This window comes from Symphalangus syndactylus, chromosome 10 (assembly GCF_028878055.3).
Source record: "Symphalangus syndactylus isolate Jambi chromosome 10, NHGRI_mSymSyn1-v2.1_pri, whole genome shotgun sequence".
Classification (NCBI taxonomy): Eukaryota; Metazoa; Chordata; class Mammalia; order Primates; family Hylobatidae; genus Symphalangus; species Symphalangus syndactylus.
Window position 1 is genome coordinate 91,925,295 of NC_072432.2, and position 21,045 is coordinate 91,946,339.

Consider the following 21,045-nt stretch of genomic DNA (forward strand, 5'->3'; position numbering starts at 1 on the left):
CTTAGCAGGCCTGGCATGTAGTAAATACTCCAGAAACATTTTTTTTAAGTTCCAGGGCGGTCGTCTACCTGGATGTCACCTCTGACCTCTGAAAACCACAAGGATTGAGGATAGGAAAGCAGTGCTTCTTTCTGAATCCACCTTGTCCCCACCTCACCTTCCTGAGCACCAGGAAAGGAGCCTGAGGAATCAGTAAGGCCAGAGGAGGAGCCCTGCAGAGCATGGTCAGCTGGGAAGGACTTGGGCAGCAGGAGCAGAGGGGGCAAAGGAGGGCCTGGGTTGGGGGCACATGGCAGCATGCCTGTCCTCAGCAGACACCTCCCACTGCCCATGCTTCTTGGTGGGGTGGGCCAGCCCAGCTTAGGTTATCTTGGCTCATTGTCCGCTGGTGTTTTCCTCAGATGCTCCCTGGGAGCTGGCAGTGCTGGAAGGGGTGGCAAGTGGCCTCAGCCGGCTCACAGTTCTGGGACTGGGCCCAGGTCTTGGAAGCCCCTTGAGCTCTCCCCCTTCCCTGCTGAGGCCACTGGAAGACAGAGGTCTCAGAGGGGGGAAGGACAAAAGCTGGGGTCTAGACATACCCCATCTGGGGTCTGACTTAAAGGTGACCTTTGCCAGGGTCACCTCCTGTTGGCATCAGAGAAGGAAAGAAGTGTGTGTGTGTGTGTGTGTCTGTTTGTCTACATCTGCAGGTGGACAAGCAGGGCTGGGTGTGAGTGGAAGCGGAAAGGATAGTATTCTGCCCATCCCTCCTTCCTGGCCCCCCCAGCCAGCTGCTAAGATCCAGAGTCTGGACAGCAGAGTAAACCCTACTGCAGCTGGGAGTGTTGAGCGTGTCTGGGGAAGAGCTAAAAGTGGCAGAAAACATCCTGTTTGAAAGCAATGTATTGCTGTATTTAACCCTTGCAGCACCTGCTCCGCCTACACCCAGTCTCCACAAACAGGAGATCTCAGACACCTGCCTTTGAAGCTGTCCCAAGAGGCCAAGGCTGTGGGCCGCCATCCAAGCCCGCCCCATTCCCAGCTCCTGTGCGGCTCCTCCTCTGCCCTGCCTCAGGCAGCCGTCTTCCCGCTCTTAGCAGCGGGCCACATGGCCCAGTTGCTCTGCTTCCTGAGCTGCCTACAATCTGGAGATGGAGGGGGTAGTGAGAGTGTGGGTCTCCCTAAGGAAAAGGCCCTTCCTCCCTCCTGACACCCTGGGCTGTGAGAGGAGAAGGAGTGCCTAGGCGGGAGGCTGTTTCCTTCTGCCTGGGGCTGGTTGCCGCCACCCCTTCCCACAGCTCCTGCTACTCCCTGCCTCGAGGGAGGGCCATCCTGGCTGCTGCCCAGCCTCCACCCCCACACCCCTGCCAGCGATGACATGGCATGCCTGCCCCCAAGAAGCCACTTCTGTTTGCAGTCCCTGATCTGGGGACTAAAGTCCCTGGAAAGAGCCTCTCGTGCCCACTTCCTTAGAGACTGGGGAGGGGGTCAGCGCTCCGCCTTAGATAAAAGTTTTCCCCTTCTCCATTTCAGAAGGCTTTGGGTCTGAAGTGTCTGTGAGACCTCACAGAAGAGCACCCCTGGGCTCCACTTACCTGCCCCCTGCTCCTTCAGGTAGGTGTTTCCTCATCAGCCACAACTTCCCTGGCTTTCTGTTTTCAAGGGGCGGCGGGGAGGGGCGGCATAAGAAGGCAGTGGGCAGGGGAAGGAAAGGATACCACCCAGGATTTTGCAAGGTGGGTCCCGGGCCAGCAGAATCTGCAGCTGAGATGCATGAGTGTGTGGGGTGCGGGTGGGAGTTCCGAGAAGGGCTCAGGAGATGGGGCTTGCTGGCTCCGGCCACAACCCTGGCTGGGCTCTCCTGTGCGTCTGATGTTTCCTATCCAGCCCCCGTCTCCTCTTTCTTTTTCCTGCCTTCTTTAGTCTCTGCCTGTCATTCCTGGGACGTTCAGCTCTCAAGCCGCGGAGGCTTGGACATCTCCACATGTGGACTCTGGTCCTGGGCGCTGGCTTCTCGATAGCAGCAAATAACCTCAAGCAGGGTTGGGTCTTCTGTCAGCTCCCCTGAAATGGTCTCGTTCACTGTGGGCCTCTGGCTGCTCGATCCAGCCTTTCCAGCCTTCACCCCCAGACTTCCTGATGTCAGGGCAGCACCCCACCCCATTGCAGGACTGCCCCATTGCTGTGCTGTGGTAGTATGTTTTTCCAACTCGCTTGCATCATAGCATCTCCAAATGAGCCCACGTGATGCTGAACATGTGTTGACTGATTTAACAGATATTCCTTCCTACCCCCCATTTGATTTCTCTGTTTTCCACGAAATCCACCGGATACTTGGGAGCCTGGATGACCCAGACTCTGTAGCAACACCATGATGACTCGGAGCTGCAGCATCTCAGTTCACCCAGGGTTAAGCCACAAGCATCCTGGACGGTTTCCCCTATTACCCCACAATGATATTGGGCCTCCGAGATGCTGGCCACATCTCGAATGTGTGCTATGTTCTAAAACCTGCAGGCGTCAGCTTGGGCTTGGGATGGTCTTTGGGGACAATGTTGATAGACCCACAAGCACTTTTTCTATTTTGAATTGTTTTTAAATTATGAAAAGTTTTATATATTCAGAAGGGCATGCAAACACAGATGTACAAAACATAGATGTAGTGTTTTGATAATAATAAGAAGAATAAGATACCATATGCTCACTACTCAGAGAAATAGAATACTGCTACTATATAATGCACACCCCTCCCTGATCTCATCTCCCCAAAGGTTTCTGTTAATCATTCCTTTGTTCTTTTTTTCTGAACTTTTCTTATAGGTTCAGGGGGTACCTGTGCAGGGTTTGTTACAAAGGTATATTGCATGATACTGAGGTTTTGACTATGAATGAATTGTTTCCCAGGTAGCGAGCATAGTACCCAGTGGGTTGTTTTTCAGCCCCTGCCTCTGTCCACTTGTATTCCCAGTGTCCGTTGTTCTCATCTTTATGTCCATATGTACATGATGTTTAGTTCCCACTTATAAGTGAGAACATGTGCTATTTGGTTTTCTGTTTCTGGGTTTATTTCCTTAGGATAATGGTCTCCAGCTGTACCCATGTTGCTGCAAAGGAAAAAGGACATGATTTTGTTCTTTTTTATGCTTGCATAGCATTTCAGGGTGTGTGTGTATGTGTGTATATATATATATATATATATAAAGAAAATACAGTATACACGCATATACTGTATATACAGTATACACACATATACTGTATATAGAGTATACACACATATACTGTATATACAGTATACACACACACACATATACTGTATTTTCTTTATCTAGAAATAAAATACAGAGTTGATGGGCACCTGGGTTGATTCTGTGTCTTTGCTATCGCTGCAATGATCTTTGTTCTTTTTCTGAAAGTGCTTCTCTCTTTATATATAGGTATATATTTATACTTGCTAAACTTTAATGTACATATAGTTCCTAAACTTTAATATATACATTAAATATGTATTTATATATTTAATGTATATATTATATATACTTTAGAGTTTAGCAAGTATAAATGTAGCTGTGAAAGAAATTAGCAATACTGTCACTATTACTATTAGGATAGTTCAAAAGTAATTGCGATCTTTGCCATTATTTTTGATGGCCAAAACCACAATTACTTTTGCACCAACCTAATACATTAAGGTTTCCAGGAAAAGAAAAGCTAAATGAGGTTAGGGAATCTCCGAGGTCTATGACCGGGATTCCCTCTGTCCCTTTGAGACTGACGATAACATATTCTTGCTTATCTGCATCACTTCTTTCCCTTGGTGTGAAGCTCTTCGGGGAATTTTTAGAAAGTATTTGTTTTATTCATTTGGCAGTAGCAGTTTCTAGACATATCTTAAGGTTTGGGCCTCTCTGGGCCTCATTTGTAAAGGGGATGATGATAATAGCGTCTACACCATGGAGTGGTATGAAGGTAAAATAAGACTTGAGGAGCTTTGGTATTCCACACCCTAGGTCAGAGATCATGGGCCTAGTCATTGAAAAGGAGCTCAGAGCCTCCCAAGGGCCCCCAGAATCTGCCTCTGTCACCCAGGGGCAGGAGGAAATGGTACCCTGGGGTGGAGTGGGTTCTTGTCTCTTCTTTCCCGGCTTTCTCTCTTATTTTTCTTCTGACATGAAGGACCCTTTGCCTAGGGTCAAAGGGGTCACTGAAACCTGTAATGACCCTTTTGAGGATTCAGATAAAATTGGGAGAACTGGGAGGCAGTAGGGTCTGAAAGCATTTTAGGGCAGTCTGAGGTATCCCAGAATCATCTCTGAGCCTGACAGTAGACGGGATCAGACGCAGCAGGCAAAGCCGGGGGCCCAGTTTTGGCTAATGAAAGAGTCAAGCCAGCTGCTTTCTGAGAAGGCCTTCCCAAAGCTGTGGCCTTTCGTTCCCTCTGTCTCTTCTCCTTTTCCTCGAGTATGAAATCCATAGCTAGATGATAATGCCTGTTTATAAAAAGCATCTCTGAAAACACAATTGTATAGGACTCACATGACCCAGAAGGACATTCAAAATAATGTTTTAAGTATTATTGCCAAAACAAAGGGGGGGGAATTATCTTGAAATTTTGATTGTCTTGGTACCAGAACATCAGGGGCATAAGCCTATTAGCCCTGAGCTTTATGGTTGCGAGGAGCTGGGCTGGAATGACCAGGGCACCTAAATCCTCAATTCCCCTCACCCTCAGGAAGAGGAGACCTGAGGGTTTCTCTCCACATGTAGGTGCTGAGGCTGAGGGAGGACTCTCGTTTTCCCTTGGAGGGGGCGTTGGGCAGGATAGAAGCCCCTGACCTGGTTCAGGTCTGTGCCTGAGGCAGAACTAGTGCCAGTAGTATGCATGGGTTCATGCATATGATCCTTACACCCTGGAAGTAAAACACCTCTTCCAGTGCAGACAGCGGGGGCATGCAGAGGTGAACCACTAAACCCAAATTAACCTGACAGATGCAACATCTGAAACCAGGCAGCTGATTCCAAGCCATGCTCTGAGCCAGCTGTGCAGGGAGAATCATGTATGAGGGCTCCGAAGGCACTGTGCTCAGGCCTGGGCCCTGGGGAGATGCCCACCCTTGCTGAGCTCCCTGGTGGTGGGGGGTGGGGGAGGTGGGATGAGGCTGGGGGTGGGTGGCACCGAAGATGCCAGCTGGCCCTGGCACTGACTCTGGCTCTGACCGTGGCCTGCTTGCTGTTCTTACAGGGATGGAGGCAATGGCGGCCAGCACTTCCCTGCCTGACCCTGGAGACTTTGACCGGAATGTGCCCCGGATCTGTGGGGTGTGTGGAGACCGAGCCACCGGCTTTCACTTCAATGCTATGACCTGTGAAGGCTGCAAAGGCTTCTTCAGGTGAGCCTTCCTCCCAGGCTCTCCCCAAGGGAAAGGGAGGGAGAAGAAGCAAGGTGTTTCCATGAAGGGAGCCCTTGCATTTTTCACACCTCCTTCCTTACAATATCCATGGAACATGCGGCGCTCACAGCCACAGGAGCAGGAGGGTCTTGGTGAGTGGTATCTTCTTTTCCCTCCTCTCAGCCCCAGATCTTCCTCTGACTCACTTGGAAATCACTTTCCTGAGGTTGCTGTGTGGGTCTCTATCTTTCCATTACACCTGTGACCCACAGCCTCCTGCAGCAACCCGTGTGTCCATCCTTCCAGAGTGAACCTCCTGCCTGTTGATCACAGCTTCCTCACCCAAGAGACAGGCATGTCTTTGGGGAAAGCCCAAGAACTTGGCTTCAGAGCTTGCCTTCCCATCCAATCCAAACTGTTCCTTGGAACAAGGGAAATGGCACCTCTTGTCGGGTCATCACGATCTGTACCCATATCTTCACCCAAGGACTGTTTGTCCTGGCCTGAAAGCCAACCTTGGAACACCCAGGCAGTGTCAGGAATGTACCTGCATTCCTGTTTGATCAGGGCCACTTTCTTTACCAACACACTCCCCTTACATGAGCCCAGGATTACAGATGTGAAAGGTGTGGGAAAAGCACTGGAGGTTCCCATTCAAAGCCAGGGTGGGAGGGTGGGAAAGGGACGAATTGGGGCAGGAACTGGGAATCATGAGAAATTAGCATTTGGCATGTATTGGAGAGAGACAGAGAGTAGCCTGAAAGAAGGCAGCCAAAATAGATCTTCTGTCTAGCAGTCTAGACTGGAGGTGGCTATGGCAGGGCTCGAACCATCAAATGAGGAAAGCACAAATCAAGTCCAGAGGAGGATGCTGAGATTGGCTTGGTTGTTGTCTAAACCGGAGTGCTCTTCTCGCCTTGGGGGCACAGTGAATTCAAGTCCAGGCGCTTGTATGGGACTTTTACTCAAGGACTTGGGGGCTCTCTGTCAACACAAGCTCCTGATTCACCTGCCCTCTGCCTCAGGAATCAGCAGGCCCAGAGTTTCATGGCCTTGAGCAATTGCTGGGCAGCGGGGTTTCTGTGGGTGCTAATTGCCTGTTTGGCCTGGCGCTGGCTGCCCGCGTGGCTTCCCCGCAGCCTACTCCCCAGCTCGGGGAACCAGACAGGCAGCATCGCTGGCTCTAAGTCGTGTTGCTGCTTTTGCCAATCCTCGGGCCTGAGGTCCACACATCCTGCAGGGTGGGCCTTCTAGAGCCCCAGTTGTGTGTCCCAGGTGACACATGGACCCTTTCCTGCCAGGTCCTGGGACTTGGGGGGCTGCCTTGAGTGCTAATGAGAGGGGAATCTAACACACACCTCAGAGCCTGCTTACTACCATGAAACCCATCAGAAAGGCGTGGTCTGGAGTGCTGGCCATGGCAATAATTTATGGGATGTCCTTGCTCAAATGGATGTCCTTGACATCTCTAGGTTTTCGTTAACTCAACTAATGGCATGCATGTATTGATATCCACCCCCTCTGCTACATAGTGTTAATCTGAGGATTAATGAGATGACATGTAAAAAAGCGCTTTGAAAAACACTTTTTCAGTCTGATGAAAAAAGCTGAGATTTTTGAGCCTGATGGGCCACTACTGCTGCCCTTCGTGGAACCACGCTCTCATAAAATAAACAAAGGCCTTGCAGCCAGCCAGCCAGCCACTTTCCTCGTGTGTGTGTGTGTGTGTGTGTGTGTGTGTGTGTTTGTGTGATTTTTTTGTAGTGGTGGGGCCTCCTTATGTTTCCCAGGCTGGTCTCAAACTCCTGGGCTCAAGCGATCCTTCCATCTTGGCCTCCCAAAGTTCTAGGATTATAGGCATGAGCCACCATGTCTGGCCTTGCGTTTCTTTCACTCATTCCGTCACCAGACTTGAATCCGCATTTATAATCTGGCATTGGGCTAGGAGCTGTCAATATGGAGATTCTCACCGAAGGTCATATCTTGTCAGTCTGCCACCAAAACATTTGGTTATGGACTCTCTACCCCCAAATCCACTCTCTCCTCCTAGACCTCCTCCCCCCTGAGATCCAGCTCTGGGAAATGAGAATCTTAGGTGGCAGCTGGTTGGGTGGTGACATATTGGAGGCCAGTTCCTCACTGGAGTGGCTCTGACTGCCATGCATCTGTGGTTGCTGCCCTTGGACACACCACTAGGCTGGGAATCCTCAGGACAGGAGCGTGTAAGGCATCTGGGTGGAGGGAGGACAGGTCCTGTCATGCCCCAGGCTGAGTGTGGAAGATGGCAGAATGAACAAGGATGGTATGTTTGTAATCTGTGTCACCGCAGACTGACAGAGTGGCTGTGTTTCTTGTGGGCACATGATGCCACCTTAACCCACTCTTAGTCCACCTTGACAAGAGCCCTTAGCGTCTGTTGCTGGCTGTTGGCCACAACCACTGCCTGCAATGCCTGGCACTATGGGCTGCAGGCTGGTTTTGTCTTGTGACCCTGTCCTCAGTCTACCTTACTTTGCTCTTTACTGTCCCTGTCTTGATGACTAAGCCAGGCTGCTACATTCTAAAGAGCCAACATGTCTGTCATTTGTTTGAGGATGTGGATGAAAGAGAATGAGTGGGGTTATCTATGGATTGTTCAAGAGTAATGTTCAGAAACTTGAGGGAAGGTCACTGAAGCTGTCAAGAAAGACAGCTGCAAGGTTCTGAATTTTGTTTGATATGTACATAAACAAACACACACGTTCACACACACACAGAACGTCAATCTTCATTATTCATGGATTCTGTATTTACAAATCTGCCCACTTGCTAAAATTTACCAAAATCAATACTTGCAGCCCCTTTGCGGTCATTTGTGAACATGTGCAGAGCAGTGAAAAATTCGCATGGCTTGGCACCTCTCTTCCCAGCCAGGGTCTTCACAATCTATTTAGTGCTACGTTTTTTGCCTTTTTTTGATTTTTGTTGGCAACTTTGCTGTTTAAAACAGTTCCCAAGCGTAGTGCTGCACTGCTGTCTGGTGTTTCTAAGTGCAAGGCCGTGATGTGCCTCACAGGGAAACTATGTGTGTTAGACAAGCTTCCGGCAGACAACAGTGCTGCTGGCTGTTCAATGTTAATAACTCAACAATATCTATTGAAGAAGATATCTTTAAACAGAAAATTCACATAAGACAAGGTTATGTGTTGATCAGTTGATGAAAATTTTGTGACCAGAGGCTTGCAGAAACCTCACCCTGTGTTTCCCCCAGGAACAATGTTTCAATATTCACGAATCCAGTGTCCACGGTGACTATAGACCATAACTACTGTGAATAATGAGAATCAGCTATATATACATCATTTCTCCTCTTCTTCCACCCCTGATGCCTGCTTCTCCTTCTTTGCTTCATCCAAATTTTATTTGGAAGTTTTCCATTTTGGTCTGGTCCAAATAGTTGCTTGAGAACTCTGTGGTCACTTATATCTGTTTGTGAAACTCTGATCCTAGGAAGCAAGGGCAATGTCAGTGGTCTGTACCTTCTCAGTGGTGGGCGCTGCATCCTTGCATCCTCGGGAACACAGAGATGACAGGAACCAAGTCCTTGCTCTCAAGGAGTTTGCTTGACCATTTCGTGATAGTTATTGATAGACAGCATTGCTTGAATATTGGGTCACTAGCTGTTTTCCAAGCCCTGGAAACCAGTAATCCAATCCCATTTGACCATTTAGTATTTGGTTTGGCTTCTAAGATAGTTAACTAAACTGCTCTAGGAGCTAGCTGTTATCAAAACGAGTCTAAGACTCATAATCTAGCTGAAGTGTGATGATGGTTAGAAGGTTAGAGAGGGATCACAGTTCTATTGATCTATGATCGGGCATTAGAGGCCATTGCTGGTCAATTCCTCCTGCAAGCTATTTCATGTTGCTTGTGCTTCCTGTTATTCTGGAATACAGGGACATCCTCAGAGAAAGATGATATTTCCAGTGTGAATATAAGGTTGGCACAGGCAAGCTTGTAGATGGCCAGACACCTCTTGGCTGTATGTTAACAACTAAAGCATAAGTAACAGCCAGAGGAGGAAAAACATTTGGAATGGGTCTATTCCAAATGATATATATAGTGGATGATCCATATATGTATATGCATGTGGATGAATATGGTCATGGATGGCTTCGTCCAGGGTCTGATATAAAGGGAAAGGTGTAATGGACAGAGAAGAAAATCAGAGGAACCCCTTTGATGAAGAGAATGAAGGTGGATGGTGAGGTTTAAGAGCTGATCCTGGAAGCCAAGATGAGAAACAGGTCATCGTTTGCCTGCTTATCTTGTTTTCTTCCTCCCTGTTGGGATGCTTTAATAAGGACACTGTGCAGCTGTGCGCTACAAGCTACAAGCTAACAAAGACAGTGCAGAGAAGTGCGTTTTCGCTTCCTAGCTCCAAGGTTCTTGGGGACTTTGTTAATTATGGGTCATGTGGAGTGCAGGGGGCAAAAGGTAGGCTGGCGAGGATCCAGGAAGATGAGGAATGTTCTGGCATTCAGGAAGGTCACCCCACTGATATTTGTAGCTCTTCTAGCAACCTGATGTGAAAGGAAGCAGAGAAATAGGGCAGATGTCCAGGAATTTAAAACTTAAACTGCTTAAAGGAGAGAAAATAGAGAAAAAAGGGAGGAACAGCCACATGGGGTATTCTATGGGCACAAGTAAATGAGTGACCAAGAAGTCAGTGTTGCTGGAGAAACTTTGGCCAGGTCCACTTTGGCAGCTGACCTCCATTCACAGATATTCAAGGATGTGAATGAAAGAGAATGAGTGGGGTTATCTATGGATGGTCCAAGAATAATGTTCAGAAGCTTGGGTAGAGAAGGCCAAAATGTTTGGAGAGGGAAGGTCACTGAAGCTATCAAGAAAGAAAGCTGCAAGGATAGGATTTTACATTACCTTTTTGTCATTCTTTTATTTCTTTTGAAATTCAGCACTCTAATCAGGGCTCATTTGCATGACTTTGCACTCAGCACACACTTGAGATCTTCCCTGTGCTTGGGTTATACAGGGCCAGTGGAGAGCATGGTCAGATGTGAACCCACACTTCCAAAGCATCCTTCTGGAGACTGCCTGAATCCCTAGAGGGATTTGTCCTAGAGGAGTCCTTCAAACAGCCTCTGCTTCATGCTCCTGGACTTTGGGAAAGGATGTTTTTGACTGCTGCTCTAGCTTGGATTGAGGCATGGTACACTCCTGATGACGACCATAGTATATATGAAGATCAGTGTATTAGTCCATATTCACACTGCTAGAAAGAACTACCCAAGACTGAGTATTTATAAAGAAAACAGGTTTAATTGACTCATGGTTCTGCATGGATGGGGAGGCCTCAGGAAACTTACAATCATGGCAGAAAGTAAAGGGGAAGCAAGGCCTGTCTTACATGGCAGCAGGAGAGACAGAGAGCAAGTGAAGGGGGAAGTGCCACACTTTAAAAACATCAGATCTTGTGAGAACTCACTCAGTATCACAAGAACAGCAAGGGGGAAATCTGTCCCCATGATCCAATCATGTCCCACCAGGCCACTCCTTCAACACATGGGGATTACAATTCGAGTTGGGATTTGGGTGGGGACACAGAGCCAAACCATATCAATCAGATTCCTTGGAGTCAAATAGTTCTTGATTCTAATTCCACCTTTCACACTTGCTAGCTGTGACTTAAAGCAAGTTATTTAACTTTCCCATGCCTTTTTGTGTCACTTGTAAAACAGGGATAATACCTACCCAAAGGTTGTCGAGAGCATCGGAGATAGTATGCAAAATACTGACCTAGAAGCTTCCAATGGTGATAGCTAGTATCATTATCCCTTTTTAGTATCTTAGTTTTAAAGACAGATGATCCTTTCTTCCTTTTCTCTACCATGGAACTTGGAAAGTAAACTGTGTGATGTGGTGGCAGTGGTCTCTGAAAAGAGGTTCCTAAACGGAAGGAGTTAAATATCAGGTATGAAGAGGGAAGGGCTGGGCCAGGGGCTCTGAGAGAGCTTCATGTCAGTTAAAGGCTGGGTAGAACTGGCTGGTGCTCAACAGAACTGGACAGTGGTTGCTGTAACTAGCACAGGGGCTGTGGCTCTAGACATCAGGAGCTACAGCATATAAAACAGCAATATGGTTTCAAACTCTGCTGCCTGCAGGCTCCCATGCTAGGCACCCAGAGAGCAGGCCTAAGACATGGTGTCTGCTTCCGGGGTCTCAAATTCTTAATGAGATGGTTAAAATCTACTTTAAAATCTACTTTCACCCACTCTCAGCACTCCCTCCCACTGCCTCTTTCTGCTAGTTTCTTCTTTCCCTTTATTTAGGGTTTCCTTTGTCCAGGTCTTGTTCCCTTTTCCTTTATTTAGTCCTTACAACTCTCTCTGAAATGTTGCTCCCATTTTACAGATGAGACTAAAGCATGGGAAGGTTAAGTAACTTACCCAAGGTTGTGCTTTAAGATTTAAACTCAAACATATCTATCTAACCGAAGACTGCATTCCATTTTTAATGTTTAGGTAGTTGTAGTGGGTAGTGGATTTTTTAAATGTAACGTCATAATATGGCTTTTTTTAAAAGCCAACAGTTTAAGAGGATACGTAAGTGAAAAGTACATCACCTATCAACCCAATTCTTAGTTCCCTACCTCCTCCAGGAAGCTGTCACTCTTGCCAGCTCATCGTGTTTGCTTCCAGATTCTTTATGTAAAAGTGCATATGTGTGTGTGTGTGTGTATGTGTGTGTGCATTCTGCATCTTGGTTTTATCTGCTAAAGAACACTTCTTCAAGCTCATTCCCATTTCAGCATTCTTCCTCTTTCTTTTTCATAGTCACAGAGTATTATATGGAGGTTCTATGAGACAAGAAACCAGTGCCTGGCTGGGCGCGGTGGCTCATGCCTGTAATCCCAGCACTTTGGGAGGCCGAGGTGGGTGGATCACTTGAGGTCAGGAGTTCGAGACCAGTCTGGCCAACATGGTGAAACCCCATCTCTATTAAAAATACAAAAGATTGGCTAGGCATGGTGGCACATGCCTGTAATTCCAGCTACTTGGGAGGCTGAAGCAAGAGAATTGATTGAACCTGGGAGGCAGAGGTTGCAGTGAGCCCAGATTGTGCTGCTACACTCCAGCGTGGGTGACAGAGTGAAATTCCGTCAAAAAAAAAAGAAAGAAAAGAAGGAAGGAAGGAAAGACAGACAGAAAGAAGAAAGAAAGAGAGAGAGAAGGAAAGAAAGAAAGAAAGAAAGAAAGAAAGAAAGAAAGAAAGAAAGAAAGAAAGAAAGAAAGAGAAAGAAACCAGTCCTCTGTCATGGGCATTTAGGTTCAGTCTTTCGCTTCTCCAGACAGAGCTCCAGTAACCACCATTGGGCCCATGGACAGATCTACCCACAGGATAAATACCTGGAAGTGGCTTTACTGCGTTAAAATGTCTGTGTATTTAACATGCTTCACATTGCCAATTGCCCTCCAAAAAAAAAAGTCTGTGCTCTTTTCTACAGTGCTAACCATCCTTTAATGTTTTTTTAAACCCACCTGAGGAGAACCCCCGATGCTGCCTCTCACATACATGTAGGCCCCTACATCATTTGATGTGGGTCTTTTTATTCCTTTAGATTTACTGGGGTATAACTGACAGATAGACATGGTCTATATTTCAGGTGCACAACTCGATGTTCTGCTATACATATACATTGTGAAATGATCACCGTAATCAAACTCGTAAGCATTCCCAGCACCTCACATAGCTCTTTCAGATCAGGAGCTCTCACTAGTTCCTGTATCCTGAGCAGGTGCGGCAATCTCTGTGACACTCAGTGCAGTGGAGATGGAGCCCAGAGGGGATAGTTGACCCTATGCCTGGGTTATGCGATGTGCGTCTGTGCTGGCAGAGGCCACCTACTGGAGAAAGGCCCAACTGTCCCAGGCCTGAGGCCCTGGCCCCAGGCTCTTGATGCTTTTGTGAGGTTTTTGTCTCTTTCTGTTTTGACAAACTGGTCTCTGGCATGAGAATCGGTCAATGTCCTCTCTCACCCCTGGCTTTCTAGAAACTGCATCTATATTTAGCTTGGTTGCCCCACCCCTACCCCCCTTCCTGAGCTGGGGTATAAATGCCAACCAACCAGAGGATGACAGGGTCCAGGCTCAGAGAGCAGCTGAGGCAATGGGCTCTCATGGAAACCTGAAGCTCTTGTTTCTCAAATCCAAACCAGCTCACAGGCAATTAGTATTGGGAGGAAGGCAGGGTAGGGTGTGGACCTTCAGGACAAAGCACAGAGCCAGGGCTGGGCAGTCTGGCTGCCCTGACTCCTCATGGGCAGAGAGTAAATGACAGCCACACATGTGGAAGTGCCCTTGGAAGGCAGGAGAACAGGGAAGAACAGGACCTCTGAGCCAAGAGGATCTGTGGCCCAGCAAACAGACATGTTGGGCCAGACACACCTGAAAGGCCAGCTCTGGGATCTGAGTTCCAGGGAGCCTCTGGGTCCGGCAGTTGGAGCTGGCGAGCAAGCTTTCTGTACCCTCAACACTGACCCCACGCTCCACAGCGTAATGGTGTTCTCTTCCGTTTCAGTGTTCTCGGGCTTCAGATGACAACTCTTAAGCAGAAGCAAGGGCACCAAACTTTTTTTTTTTTTACCCCCAGTACTTTCTCTTTTATTTTTTATTTCTAGAGACAGGATCTCACTTTGACACCCACACTGAAGTGCAGTGGCGCAATCTTGGTTCACTGTAGCCTTGACCTTACTGGCTCAAGCAATCCTTCCACCTTAGCCTCCAAGTAGCTGAGACCACAGGCGCATGCCACCACGCCTGGCTAATTTTTTTTTTATCTTTTGTAGATACAGGGTTTCACCATGTTGGCCAGGTTGGTCTCGAACTCCTGAGCCTAAGCTATCTGCCTACCTCAGCCTCCCAAAGTGCTGGGCTTACACGCCACTGCCCCCAGTCCCAGTACTTTCTCTTAATTCAGCTCTGCACTATTTTCTCTTCCTATTCCTTTTTTTTTTTTTTTTTTTTTTTTGAGATGGAGTCTCGTTCTGTCGCCCAGGCTGGAGTGCAGTGGCACAATCTCAGCTCACTGCAAGCTCTGCCTCCCAGGTTCACGCCATTCTCCTGCCTCAGCCTCCCGAGTAGCTGGGACTACAGGCGCCCACCAACACGCCCAGCTAATTTTTTGTATTTTTAGTAGAGACGGGGTTTCACCGTGTTAGCCACAATGGTCTCGATCTCCTGACCTCTCGATCCGCCTGTCTCGGCCTCCCAAAGTGCTGGGATTACAGGTGTGAGCCACTGCGCCCGGCCTTCTCGTCCTATTCCTAGCCTCATTCCTGTTGTCAGGCAAAGTGGGGCTGAGTGGCAATCTCCAACCCTCCTGTGTATAGATATCTGAGATGGAGCTTCATATTTAAAGTGACATGAGAAAGATGAGAGAAAGATGGCAAAGCAGTGGACTCTCTTTTCAGGCAACCCTGCAGCTGGGGGGACTGCCCCCAAGTGAGGGTCAAAGGCAGGCTCCCTGGAGCCTGGGGAAGGACAGACGGGGCCTCTGATAGGCCCTGGGGCCTCAAGAAGCTCTCAGCCCCAGGCCCGGTCTGGTGAGAGGCTTTGGCTCACATCACTGTAGGCGGTGGCTGGGCTAGGCTGACGATGTGCTGTCTTCTTGGTGCCCATGGCCTTGCAGGCTTAACAGGAAGAGCTCTGAGCCAGACAAGACAGCCAGTGGGAGGACAGAGCAGCCCCTCAGTGACCAGAGCGAAATGCTCGGTTGTTGGAAAAAAAAAAAAAAAAGGAAATGAGAGTTTCTTCTGAAATAGAAAATTCTGGTCCTTGAGTAAGTTTAGACGATTACGGGCATTCTGAGGCCTGAGCATTTGTGGTGAGGGACGAAGCCTCAAGAACCACAAGGGTGGTGGGAGGGACACCAATCTCCTGTCCTGGAATATACAGCTGTGCCCTGTGGGGATGACTGTATCTCGTTTCTGGGGAACCCTAACAGTTCCCAAGGTGCTTCCGTATTCTCTTGTCCCTCCAGAAAAGCAGCAGTAAACAAATAGAGGTGAAAGGCAAAAGGCTTTTTGTTTCCACGAAGATGGAAAAAAGCCTGGCGTATAACCTCTCTCTTGTTAGCTACTGCAGGGTTAGGACTGGGCCTGAGGCAGGCTAGACTTGGAGCTAAGGAGCCCCTGATAGCCTGGTGCTGCTCCACCTCCTGACAACCCTGGCTCTGCGGTAGGCCCCTTGGGTGATGAGGGTTGTCACAGCAGGGTACCAGAGCCAAGGTACAAAACCAATAGCAGCTGCTTCCTTGACTGTTGGGTCATTCTCGGCCTTGAGCCACCTGGGGCTGTTTGGAGCGTCAACTTCACTGAGCACTTTAAGTTTCTGGGGTTGAAAACAATCCAGGAAGCTAAAGGCTAAGCCTTAGATCCCTAAGACTTCCAGACCTAGGAGCCTGCACTTCTTGCTGAATATCCTCACCCGTAAGTTTCTTAACCTCAGTGGTCCCACGTATAAAGGGAGGGAGTTACACTGACGGTCTCTTGGGCCCTCTATGGATCTAAGAATCTGGGCCTGCCTGGGACTGCCAGCAGAGCCCTACTCTGGTCTCTTCTCTATCCCAGGGCCCGAGTCGGTGTGGTCCCCAGCTGTCCATTTGCTAGAGCAAGCTTGTCAATTGATGAGTGCGATTGCCCTCAACCCCGTTTATGTTCTAGTGAATGTGAACAGTGAGTCATGTTTTACCAAGAATCCTAACTAATGCCTGGCCCTGAGCAGATGATGTCAGTGGCTCATCTCCAGGAAGGAAATGGTTGGGGCTGGGCTTTGGCTTGGGAGGCCTGGGCATCTTCACACTCAGCAGTTCCTTGCAAGAAGCTGCTGCTCATGCAGACAGTGATTCCGCCACCATCTTGCCCCAACTATGCCGGAAAAGTGGGGCCTACTCCTGCTGGGGCTGGGGGGAGGATCGGACTCTCAGGACATGGATGATGCAAAGCCTCTAGGGAGGTGCCTCAGGGAGGTGTCCTTTGTGCAGCCTTGCAAAGTCCACGTGCTGTGGCTGGCAGTGGGAGAGAATGTTTGAATTAGGAAAATGAGCCCTTAAACTTGCACACTTGTGCACACACACACACAACTTACATAGGCTACAATGGTGCCACTTTTCTTTTTTTGTTTTTTGTTTTTTTTTGAGACAGAGTCTCATTCTGTTGCCTAGGCTGGAATGCAGTGGCACAATCTTGGCTCAGTGAAACCGCCGTCTCCCAAGTTCAAGTGATTCTCCTGCCTCAGCCTCCCGAGTAGCGGGGACTATAGGCATGTGCCACCGTGCTTGGCTAATTTTTGTATTTTTAGTAGAGACGGAGTTTCACTATGTTGGTCAGGCTGGTCTCGAACTCCTGACCTTGTGATCCACCCACCTCGGCCTCCCAAAGTGCTGGGATTACAGGCCTGAGCCACCACGCCCAGCCTCAAGGGTGCCACCTTTCTAGCTAAGAACACTTCAGTAGTTTTCTGGGGTTGTTTTGTTTTGTTTTGTTTTGTTTTTTGAGACAGGGTCTTGCTCTGTTGCCCAGGCTGGAGTGCAGTGGCATGATCTCAGCCTACTGCAACCTCCACCTCCTGGGTTCAAGTGACTGTCCTGCCTCAGCCCCCAGTTCCCAAGTGGCTGGGACTACAGGCATGCACTATCATGGCCAACTAATTTTTGTATTTTTAGTAGAGACGGGGTTTTGGCATGTTGGCCAGGCTGGTCTCAAACTCCTGACCTCAGATGATCTGCCCACCTCGGCCTCTCAAAGTGCTAGGATTACAGGCATGAGCCACCGTGCCCAGCTCTAGTTTTCTGTTCCTACAGAGCTCCTGCTTCCTCTTCCTTTAAAAAAACCCAAGGCTAGGCCTCAGGATTTCCACCTGCTTGTCTGGCCCCTTCTCTTTCTGGGCAGGTTCTCGGATGTCTAGAGCTATGGTTTGGGCCTTTTCTCCCTTGCATATACACATCTGTCCCCGGAACAGGAGCTATTCCAGTCACAGGTCTCTAGACTCTAGAAGACTTCATGCTGAGACTAGCATCCTTACTTCTCATAGCGGCTCATTAAATGTTATTATGCTGGCTACTCTGGAGATTTCAATATTTAAAAAGGTTTTTTCTAGGGAAATATACTTGCATTATTTCCTGTGTAATTTTTTAAAATGGGAAGGGGAACAGAGTACTGTAAAAGTAAGTATAAGAGTCAGGGCGTGGCCAGGAGCGATGGCTCACGCCTGTAATCCCAGCACTTTGGGAGGCCAAGGCAGGTGGATCATGAGGTCAGGAGATCGAGACCATCCTGGCTAACATGGTGAAACCCCATTTCTACTAAAAATACAAAAAAAAAATTAGCCAGGCGTGGTGGCGGGTGACTGTAGTCCCAGCTACTGTGGAGGCTGAGGCAGGAGAATGGTGTGAACCTGGGAGGCAGAGCTTGCAGTGAGCCGAGTGAGCCACTGCACTCCAGCCTGGGCGACAGAGCGAAACTCCATCTCAAAAAAAAAAAAAAAAGGGTTGGGGTGCAGTGGCTCACACCTGTAATCCCAGCACTGTGGGAGGCCTAGGAGAGGGGATTGCTTCAGCCCAGCAGTTTCAGACTAGCCTGGGCAACATAGTGAGACCCCATCTTTACAAAAAATCTAAAAATTAGCCAGGCGTGGTGGTATGCACCTGTAGTCCCAGCTACACTGGAGGCCGAAGCAGGAAGGTTACTTGAACCCGGGAGGTCCAGCCTGCAGTGAGCCGAGATCATGCCACTGCACTCCAGCCTGGGCTACAAAGCAACACCGTGTCCCCCCAAAAAAAACAAAAATTAAAAGAAAAAAGGTAAGTACAAGCCATGATGGGAGCTGGGCAGGCAATGAAAGGAGAAGTAGGAATCGTTTGGTGCCCAGCCTAGAGGTGAGAGTGACTGGCAGCTGGGGTGGGCCCCAAGTCCTCTGTTGGCGAAATGGAGACCAGGGGGCCCAGAAGACAGGTCTCCGTGGTCACAGGGTGAGGAGCTAGAAGTTCAGTGACCCAGGGCAGGGCGTGTCCTCTCTCGGCAGGCGAAGCATGAAGCGGAAGGCACTATTCACCTGCCCCTTCAACGGGGACTGCCGCATCACCAAGGACAACCGGCGCCACTGCCAGGCCTGCCGGCTCAAACGTTGTGTGGACATCGGCATGATGAAGGAGTGTGAGTGTCCAGGGGCTGGGCGGGGTTTGGGCCTGAACTGGAGTCAGGGAAAGGCCTTGGCCACTCCCCTGCAAGTTTGGGCAGAGGGTCTGCCTGCCCTTCTTCTGTAGCTGCCGGCATCTGGGGCCAGGGCCTCAGTGGAACCAGCAGCTGGTGACAGGGCAGCTGGAAGTCCAGGGTCAGATGCACTCAGCGGCCCTGTGCACCTCTCGAGGATCTGTGTGTTGGTGTCAGAGGCCCTGGAAGGGTCCCTCCAGAGTGGGGCCTGAGAAGAAGGAGAAGCAGGACACTGCCTTGAAGAGTCCCTTCTACTCCTGGGTCAGGGTCTTCCTCCAGGACGCCATTCTTTTTTCACAGCTCCCTGTTACCTAGACCTAGAGGGAAGAATGAGGTTCAAGGACCCCCAGGTTCTATGGGCTTGGGGAGAGAGGGCTGCTGTGGGTTGGGAAGGGCAGGAGTGATGGGGAGAATTAGTATTCAGAGCATAGTTGGCATCCACGTTCTGTCGCGCCCCAGCCTCCCACCCTCTCTAACGCCTTGAGCAGATCTGAGGGCTTGTACCAGGGAGAGACCAGGAGGAAAGAGTCTGCCAGGGGAAGCACTGGGTTCTAGGGCAACCCTCTGAATCCAGATGGAGAAAGAGGAGTGATTCTATAGAACTTCCTTCCTACTCTGGGGTTGGAGAAGACCAACATGGCATATTTACATGGATATTTTGACCTATCACTGAAAACAACACTTGAACTTTGCATCGGATCTCTAGGACAGTTATTTGGTAACTAGAGTAGCCATTGAATTCAGCAGATGCTGGGAGGGGCCAGCCAGGCCCTCTCTGGGCTGGAGCAAGGCCAGCTGGGCATGGGTGCTCCCTGCACACTCATTCCTTGTTCTCCTTCTCTTGCTCACTCCTGTCTGCCGTCTGCATCCAGACCCCCACCCATCCCTAGGACAGAACCCAGGCCCTCCTAGCTGTGGGTCTGAGGAGTCGGAGTCGGGGTGGGGATGTTGCTCAGATGCAGACCCTCCTGGCTATGGGACCGTTTGGGGTGGTGGGGGATGGGGAGAGGTCAGGTAACAGGAATATGTGTCAGGGACAGAGGAAAAGTCACAGAACAGGGCTTAGAAGATAGCAAATTTCTCCTTTAATGGGAAAAAAAATTCTCTGTTGTTGGGACACAGAGGCAGAGCTGAGGCCCTGACCCTGGGCCTCCTCTTCGGGCCTTGACCTAGGCTTCTCTTCTGTGGGTCACGACTCCTCCCTCCTGATCTGGCGGCTCCCCAGCCAACACTGGCAGCCCTGAAAGGTGTTTCCAGGGCTGTGGTTTCTCCGCACCACCACAGGGTGCAGGCCTGGGCACGCTGATCGCTCCCACCCTAGTCCCGGCCACACCCTGGCTCCTGTTTTTATCCTGGAGAGAATAAGAAGTGGAGGCTGGAGGCCCAGGTGCCTTAAGGGGCTTCACACACATTCTCAGTGGGCCCTGCTCAGGGTGAGGCGTTAGGGTAGGCACCAACAAGGTGTGCTTGGCACAGTCCCATCTCGGCAGAGAAGACAGCCTTTCTAAAGCTCCAGCTAACCAAGACTGGCACGAGGTTCCACTGCTGAGCTTCATAAGGCACTGCCACAGGAGATCCCCTCAGGGCCAAGCTCACTGATGCCCAAGAGGCCCCTCTCCTACCTCAGGAGGGAGAGGATGTCCTACTGACTTAGAATAGAAAGAACATCTGAGACTCAGAAAGGTAAAGACCTCAGGACTGGGGTCAGAAAGCAAGTTGGTGGCCAAGCTGGGACTAGAATCAGACTTCATGTCCCCTCCTACCTGCCTCCTGGTCCCCATAAACAGCGCTGCATCCATGGTGAAGAGCAGCACCAGCCTGGGGTAAATCAGGGAGCCCTGCCAGAAGCACCCTACCACATGGAGGGAAACCAGCAGCGCAGAAGCGATGCCCACCCCGTCCCTAAATCAGCGCTATGCCTCAGCCACCCCCACCCCAGCCTAATTCTCTCCTGTGGAGTCCTGTGTCCCCATCCTGCTGTATGCCCAAAGCACCTTCTCACCACACCACCCTCCTCATCCCAGTGCAGGGAGCAGTACTCAGTTCTAGATGGGCTGGTAGAGCGGGGATCCAGTTAAAATAGAAACGTCCTGTTGCTTTTTACTTTCCCGAAGGGAAGATCGTCCAGGAAGAGACATTCCCAGCCTCAGTTTAGTCCAGCTTCAGGAGGCCTCACCAGTGTGAAGTCCCCCGGCCTCGGAACCCTGGGAGAGCTGCTCATTTCTTATCTGGGCTGGGTTTTGTCCCCAAGGCATAGCATCCCAGAGACAATTGAGTGTCTCAATATTTGTAAAACCACAGGAAGGAAGCTAAAAGCCCAGGCTCCTGCTGGCCAGGCAGGGAGGTGGGCCTTCCATAGAAGAGGCACCGGAAGGGAAAGGATGAGGACAGAAACCCTGTGTATTGACC

The 21,045-nt window shown here is 49.6% G+C and overlaps 1 protein-coding gene across 3 annotated transcripts in view; it reads left to right on the forward strand.

Annotated features, from left to right (window-relative positions):
• VDR (vitamin D receptor) overlaps positions 1-21,045 on the forward strand; it is a 63,132-nt gene that overhangs the window by 21,041 nt on the left and 21,046 nt on the right. For 2 of the 3 annotated variants that reach the window (XM_063611283.1, XM_055295106.2), the window contains 3 exons: positions 1,513-1,593; positions 5,219-5,366; positions 18,449-18,579. In XM_063611283.1, coding sequence (XP_063467353.1) covers positions 1,513-1,593; positions 5,219-5,366; positions 18,449-18,579 — 360 coding nt within the window. The remainder of the gene's footprint in view (positions 1-1,512; positions 1,594-5,218; positions 5,367-18,448; positions 18,580-21,045) is intronic. The other variant, XM_055295108.2, reaches the window with a different exon arrangement.